Here is an 8,289-nt window from a genome sequence, read left to right as displayed (position 1 = left end):
TGAGAGGGTGAGTGTATGTGAGGGGGTGAGTGCATGTGAGGAGAGGAGGGGGTGAAAAAGTGTATAAAGGGTATCTTGGTCATTTAGTATTTTAAGACTTTAAGGTGGCGTTTGGTTCGTAGGATGTTTTTGGATGGAATGGAATGGAATCTATTAAAGTAATTTGACTTTGAAGGAATTGGAATGGAATGTTGTCAGGTTTGACCACCTGTTTCGTTGACAGACATTGGTAAATGACCAAAATGCCGTTTTTTGAAAATTTTAATTTTTTAAAACTAAAAATACTTTAATAAAATAATTATTTAATATGTAAAAAAATATAAAATGCACAACCCAAATATAATCATAAGCCAAACGAAGTTACTAAATCGACGGTGGTCGGTGGTGGTTCAGATCGATGGTGGTCCACAGTGGTTCAGATGGTGGTGGTCCGCAGTGATTCAGATCGATGGTGGTCTGCAGTGGTTCAGATGGAGGTGGTCAGCGGTGGTTCAAATAGGTTGTGGCGGCGGTGGTTGTTCAAATCGGTGGTGGTCGGAAGTATCCGACGATGATTCAGATCAATGGTAGTCGTCAGTAGTTGGCAGTGATATAGATCGATGGTGGTCCGTTGTGGTTCAGGTGACGATGGTCAGATGTGGTTCATATCGGTGATGGATCATATCGGTGATGGTCAATGGTAGGGGTGTACGCGGTTTGGGTTGGGCGGTTTACAACACTTTTACAATCCAACCCAATTATGGCGGTTTGGAAAAATCTCAACCCAACCCAACCCATTCAAAAGTATAACCCAACCCAACCCTTGCGGGTTGAGGCGGGTTGGGTTAGGTTGGGTTGGGTTGGCGGGTTAGTAGTTACATAAATTTGACGAATGAAATAATTCATAAAACTTAAGTTTATAGACCATACTATAAAGTGTCCTATCTAAAAAAGTTACAATAGGTTTACATGACTTTTTTGGACGCTTCAACAAGTGTTTTAGAATGATATTTAAATCAAATGTCGTATTAGTCATTTTATATAAATATTTTGAGAAGTGTCCCTAAAACTCATCTATTTATAGGAAACCTATGTTCATATATGATATGTGTTGAGAATTTAACACATAAAGCGCTCTTTTTACGTCTTTTTAGTTATAATAATTTCTTTTCATTCCCACTTTGAGTCCTTTTCATTTATTTCTTTATACTTTTGTTATTATGAAGCTAAATGTTGTGGTTGACTTGATGGCATGCAAAATTGAAGCTGATTGAGAGTTTTTGTGAAAACAGCAAATGCTGCAGCATTGGTGCAGCGTTGGCCTGGGTCTTACACGACTTTTTGGAGGGCTTAATGAACAAGACGTTGGCTTTTTGAAGGTGGAATACAGCTGTAAAATGGCTGGATTTTTAGTAGAAAATCAGTTGTACTCTTTAGTTAAGCTTATGTACTCTCTAGTTAAGCTTATGTACTTTTTAGTTGAACTTTGGTTAAGGGTTGTACTTTTTAGTTAAGCTTTTGTTGTAATGTAACTAGTGTTGGTAAACTTAGCCTCCAAGCTTAGTTCTTTGTCTTTTAGTGCCCATTTTGGGTATAAATAGGAGGCTAGGGTTGCCATATTTCATACCCAATTAATCCATAATCCTTTGGATTCTCTCTACTTTTTCTCCCAACTTTTCTTCATTTTGCTTTAAACCCTCTTCAAGGGTGTTCTTCAAGTTCTTCAAGTTCATCTTCATCTTTTTCTTTATTTTACTTTCTTGTCTTTTATTTTCCGCTATTTATTTTCTCGTCTTTTACATTTCCGTCATTTACATTCCGCTATTTACATTCCGTCTTTTATTTTCCGCTATTTATTATTCTCGTCATTTACATTTCCGTCATTTACTTTATTGTCATTTACATTTCCGTCATTTATTTTATCGTTATTTACTTTACGCAATTTACATTTATGTCTTTATTTTCCGTCATTTATTTTTTACTTTCTGTTATGAGTAGCTAAGCTTTTATAGCTTGGGTGTGAGACGGAAAGGTGAGATTTTCAAACCGAACGAAAGTAGCTAAGTGTTTTCGAAAACGACGTTYCATTGTTTCATTCGAGTTTTTATAAAACCAAGCACACTTCTTGACGGGTTGATCACTTGAAAGTGTTAAAGTGCGATGGACTTAGAGATAAGCCATCATTAAGCACGTCAACTTGGATGACATAAGAGGTAGATTTGAGAAAGTTGCCGACAAGGAGACTTGTCATTTATGTTTTTCAAAACGTARCTCCCGACGGGTTGGTCRCTTGTCAAAAGTGTCAAAGTGTGATATATTCAGAGATGAAATATCAAGAACACGCCAACTCGAATGATATGGGAATCGACTCGAGAGAGTGATTTTTAACAAAGAGATTTGTTTATCCATATATTTTGAATACACCATCGTGTCACTATCCCCGGTCCRGACACCACATAGAGATATGTGTGGAAAGCTATAAGATAGTGAAATGGTGAAGTCCGAGAGGAATGCCTTCAAAATAGATGGTGGAACATAGTTTCGAAACACTGCTTGTGGAATTTATGTTTGGGTCTCACCTTAAGTCTTACACCCTTGCTTCTTTTATATATTCTGTATTCTGTTTTGGATTTCCTTAAAATCAAACAAAAGTCTTCAAAATCGCCTTCTGAAATCATCTCTTTTATTGGACTCTAATTTAACTTTGGCTACAATCTCTGTGGACGATAATCCGRTACTTGTACCACTTTATTACTTGGAAAGACGACGTTGGGCCGTATTGTATACTTGCTTTGTGGCCTAATTTTATTAGTCTAAAGGTGTGAAATATAACCGACCAATATACACTTTTCAAGTCGTGTCATATAAAATAACTAATATGATACTTTATTTTAAAAACGTCATAGAATTTGTTAGGACGCCCAAAGTCATCCTATAAACATAATGTAACTCTTTTAGATAAAACATTTTTCTTGTTTTGTCCTATAAAGAATCATATTAGGACGCTTAGACATTTTAGGCATCCTATAAGATCTAATGTTGTTGTAGCGAAATGCTATAACTAAACATTTTATTTCCACTAAAGTACAACATCAAATGACGGGGTATTTAGATTGATGGATTCATCAACAAAATATCTATTAGTATCATTCATATTCTYCGACATATCAATTTGTTGTTGCTGCAAAAAAGATTTCAATAATTTTCTCTTATTAATTAGATTATTTGTCATCATTCTTTGATCGTAAATCTCTTTTGGTAACCTATACGTTTAGCTAAAATAAAATACAAACATAATATCAATAAAGATTATACATAATAAACATATATATATATATATATATATATACAATTTTATAAAAAATATATATTAGCGGCGGTTGGGCGGGTTGAGCTAGGCCCAACCTAATTTCAACCCTCCTAATTGGCGGGTGGGCGGTTTGGCGGGTGGGCGGTTTAGCGGTTAGGCGGGTTGGGTTTAATTGGGTTGTTAGCGGGTTGGGTTGGGTTGGGCTGGGCGGGTTTTGCGGGTTGACGGTTTTTTGTGCACCCCTAGTCAATGGTGGTTTAGATCGACAGTGCTTTAGATCGGTAGTAGTTGGCGGTGGTTCAGATCGATGGTGGTAGGTGGTGGTTCAGATGACGATGATCGACAGTGGTTCAGATCGGTGGTGGTCCATGGTGGTTCAGATGGCGGTTATCGTCGGAGGTTCAGATTGACGGTGAATCAGATCGATGGTAGTCGGTGGTGGTGGTCGACAATATTTCAGATCAGTGGTAGTTGGTGGTGGTGGTCGACGGTGGTTCAGATCGGTGGTAGTCGGCGGTGGTCGACGATGGTTCAGATCGGTGGTAGTCGGTGGTGGTGGTTAGCGTGGTTTAGATCGGTGGTGGTCCATGGTGGTTCAAATGGTGGTTATCGGTGGTGGTTCAGATTAAGGGTGAATTAGATCAGTGGTGGCTCAGATCGGTGGTGGTTCAGATCGGTGGTAGTCGACGGTGGTGGTGGTCGGCGGTGGTTTAGACTGGTGGTGGTCGGCGGTGGTTCAGATCGATGGTGGTGGTTGGCGGTGGTTCAGATCGTCGGTGGTGGTGGTCGGCGATGGTTCATATCGGTGTGGTGGTCGACGGTGGTTCAGATCGGTGGTGGTGGTCGGCGGTGGTTCAGATCAATAGTGGTCGAGAGGTGGTCGACGATGGTCATATTGAGTTTTATGAGATTATAATATATTAGGTTAAAGGCATATTTGGTATAATGAAGATAGATATTCCATTCTATCAAAATACCATGTAGTTGTTAAGGAATGTTAAAATCCTTTATCCATGGAATTCATAGGAATCTGAAGATTCCTTCCACTGAAAAGAATGAACCAAACGAAGGAAATGAATCTGGTCAAAGGAATTCAACATTCCAATTCCTTCAGATTCCTCCAGAATCTGCAAACCAAACGCCACCTAAGACTTTTAAGACTTTTGCTAAATTTACTTTATAAGATAGTATAGATATAGTACTTATTTGATGTCTGTATTTATACTCATTTAGGTTAGTGTTTGTATACAAATTTAATGTATGTGTTTGATGTGTATTTAATATATATATATATATATATATATGTTTTTCCATATTAAATGTTAATTTTATTGTTATTTGTAATTAAAAAAAATTAATTTTTTTACAAATCAAACAAAAGATATTTTTGTCCTTTTTCATCGTTCTATTTCAGTTCTGTTGCAAACAAAAGACAGATTCTAATTTATTAGACATATCATATTTCATTCATGCCAACCAAACATTTGGTTAAACCTTATAACATTCTATTCTAATTCATCTAAGATTCTAATTTCTTTTATAGATTTCGTTACTTAAGAAATCATTTTGCTGATATTTGGGCTTTTAATTATTAGGGTATCATAATCAAATACCAAAATGCTTATTAAAACAACTTATACTTTTTTGTAAAAGTGCTTATTAACTTATGCGGTATCAAACTGGAGTTTTGTAAAAAGTGTTTGGATTAGCTTATAGCGGTACCAAAATGCAAAATGACCAAAAAAGACAGCTCATTTTTAGGTTATCTTCTACCTATATCAGTTGATACGCAGGTAAAGCATCAGGTATATGAGTTGAAGAAAAAGGGTTCATATTTGAAACCCTAGAATCGTTGGAAGTTGGTGAAGCGAAAGAAGAAGCAGGAAGAAGGAAGAAGGAAGAAGCAGGAAGCGAAGGAAGAAGCAGGAAGCAAAATGCAAAGCGAAGGAAGAATCAGGTATATCTTCTACCCCAAAATGCAAAGCGAAGGAAGAAGCAGGAAGCCGGCGATGAGAAACCAGAGGACTTGCCGGCGATGAGAGGGGAGAGACGGATGCGATGAGAGGAGAGACGGATGCGATGAGAGGGTTAAAAGGGTAATATGTCAAATAAGTCAAGAGGGAGTAACTTATCAAAAACAACTTATTACCGGTTTGGCACCAATATAAGCAGTTTTTTTTTTCACATCCAAACACTCAAAATAACTTATCCGACGGTTGTGAACTGAAATAAGTTGATAATCACCTTAAATAAGCTTTCCCAAACACCCCCCAAATAACCCAAGATTGGGGTTATTTGTCGCTTGTGTATTAATAATCTCATTCTCTTGATCTCAGCAAACCACCTAATCAAGAACCAAGGACATCCTCGTTTCATCGTTTGTTTATTCTGCAGTTTCCATGGAATTACTCATGGAGGAAGAAGAATTAAGAGTTGATGGATTGAGTATGGGTGATTTTGACAGCAATCAGAAAGAGAACTCTGAATTGGCTTCTGATTTTAATGCAATGGATGATAAGAACAATGGGTTTACCCAAGAGAATCAAGCAGAAGATAGTGATGCTGAAGAAGAGTATGACGATGAGGAAGAAGAAGACGCAGAAGAAACATATTCATTGAGATTTGAAGGAGAGACAGATCCCTTGGCTCTCAAAGAGGATGATTCTTTTGGAGTTCAGGCTTACGAGTGTTTGGAACAACCGGGGCATGAGTATGAAGCTTTGGCTGCTAAAAAGCGTAAAGAAAGCCTCAATTACAATCATCTAGGGTAATTACCATCAAATTCTCATTTACAGTTTGTTATTTGGTGAACTATGTGTTCTGTCCGCTATGCGTTTCCAATTCCAATTCAAAAAATCATATTCTCCAATTTCAGATGTTCACAATGATTGTTGTTTTTTCCGATCATGGCGTTGAATTTGGGAAATTAGCTCTTTTTGGCGCCCTAGACAGGCTGATAGCCTGATATATTTGTCCTCAATTTACGAAAGTAAAAGTTTCTCGATTATTGAAATTGAAAGATGAGGAGATTCTATATAATTTCATATTGTTATGATGAACTTCTTTTAACTGGGGAATACAATCTTCAATATGACATGTCAGATGCAAATAGAAGCTAAGCTGGGTTCTTATATTTATTTTATCAAAGAATATAAGTGAATACAAAGTACAGACGCAAGACTCCTGAATAGTCTTTTGCCTTACATAACCATACCATAATACAAAAGGCATGACTTGTTAAGGGATTGCACCTAGATCAAGCAAGATGCCTGTCCATTTATAGGAGCTGGGCACATTTATAGGAGCTGGGCATAGGGATGTGCTCTGGGAGCCTTTAGGTTGCATTTGGTATCTAGACACAAAATAGGACAGAACAAGACGAAACAAGACAAAACAACTAGAACAACCGGAAAAACCGCTTAGCATGTGGTAAGAGAAAACAATGTTGGTAAGACAAAATTGGACAGGACAGAACATATAAATGACCAATTTATCTCTAATGATTTGTTTATATCTTGCATATTTTTCTGATTAATTTATTTAATTTATTAAATTATAATAAAATAAATATATCTATAACAAAATATATCATTAAAATTTTTTAGTCAAGACGATTAAAATGATACCAAAATAAAAAGTTTATGTAATTTTCAATTTTTATTTTAATTTTATTCTTATTAATATTTAATAGATTACATAAATTAACCAAAATATAGAAACCGTATAAACATAATATTTGAGGACAGTACAGTGAAAGTTTGGGGAACATAAAATACAAAAAATTAAAATTTAAAGAATGAATAAAATGTAAAGTGGGAGACGTATTTGATGTTTTAGAAGAGAATTAGGTTTGATATTGAGGTTATATTGGTAAATCATAGTCCCGTTCCATCTTGTTCCATAGGGTGGGGGTGGAACAAGCCTATTCCACTTTCTTCCAGTCTGTTCCATGGGGGTGGAACAGTGATCCATGTTCTATATTTTTTTTTTTGTGCAGTGTACCAAACGCACCCTTATAAGCATGTGGTATATGAAAACTATATATGTTATTGAGTATTCATAAATTGGTCTCTTTCGGGGTTGAAGAGTCTTTCTTTATGCAACCTCTCAAGCGAAGCTTAAGAGTAAGATAGAATTTTTAGTACTGATATGATACATGACGAAAGAAGATATAACATTTAAATTGTTTGTGTCAGAATGCCACCAATAAAGAAGTTGAGACAAGAGGATTATCCTGGACCAAGCTTTGAAGATTTATTGGCAGAAATAACACATGGAAAGAGAAGAAAGTCAAAGAAGGTATGGCATTGTCTAGCCATTTTCTTTCAGGCTTGTTTTCTATTAATGTTCTTTTCATAAAGTGAGAGCTGAAGGTAAAGTTTTATGGAGTTTCATGTACTCATAGAACAGACCCTATTGAGTTTCACCATTTCACATGAGAATAATGTTTTAAAAGGGGGACCGAGTTAGGTAGGCAGTGTTGTGCTTGTTAGCCTAGGTAGGTATCACCCATCCTTCAGTTCACAATAGTACTATATATTCACGTTTCTGTCGAGCAATTCAAAACACTTTGAAAATGCTCTAACCCATAATCCTAAATTATCAAATGTTGTATGAGCCTCATTTTACAACCTGGAAGAAGGCCCGACAGATGCTGCAGACTTTGTTTTATACCACTGACATGTTTTGTCACCATCAACCCCCAATACAACCTGTTTTGACCTCTTGTGCTCCCTGGTAGCCTCACCATGAGTTTATACCACTCTAATCAATAGCTGCAATTGGTAAGGTTCCTTGTCTAATTTGGAAAGTGTTCGTTCCATCTTTGACATGCTTCATTGGTTTCGGTTCATGATCGTAGTTTAATCAGTCAACCTCCATAAACCTTGTGCCTTCCAACCTGCTTGACCCTTCGTAACCTTACCAACTGCTGATGCTACTGTCCATGGTTTATTGTTGCACGAAGACTTAATGTAGATGAAGTATGGCTCTTAATAGCC

At 36.7% G+C, this 8,289-nt stretch overlaps 1 protein-coding gene across 2 annotated transcripts in view; it reads left to right on the top strand.

Annotated features, from left to right (window-relative positions):
• Positions 1-7,729, top strand: part of LOC112510346 (ATP-dependent RNA helicase DRS1-like) — a 9,809-nt gene extending 2,080 nt beyond the window's left edge. Inside the window, exons 2-3 of one of the 2 annotated variants that reach the window (XM_025115746.1) lie at positions 5,684-6,056; positions 7,486-7,729. In XM_025115746.1, the coding sequence (XP_024971514.1) occupies positions 5,689-6,056; positions 7,486-7,648 (531 nt within the window). In that variant the 5' untranslated portion in view covers positions 5,684-5,688 and the 3' untranslated portion in view covers positions 7,649-7,729. Of the gene's footprint in view, positions 1-5,637; positions 6,057-7,485 lie in introns of those variants that run through there. The other variant, XM_025115745.1, reaches the window with a different exon arrangement.
• Positions 7,730-8,289: the final 560 nt, after the last annotated feature.

The sequence above is a fragment of the Cynara cardunculus genome, assembly GCF_001531365.2.
Source record: "Cynara cardunculus var. scolymus isolate 2C chromosome LG 3, CcrdV1, whole genome shotgun sequence".
Classification (NCBI taxonomy): domain Eukaryota; kingdom Viridiplantae; phylum Streptophyta; class Magnoliopsida; order Asterales; family Asteraceae; genus Cynara; species Cynara cardunculus.
Note: the sequence above shows the minus strand (reverse complement) of the source record. Positions and strands in the feature narration are given on the sequence as shown.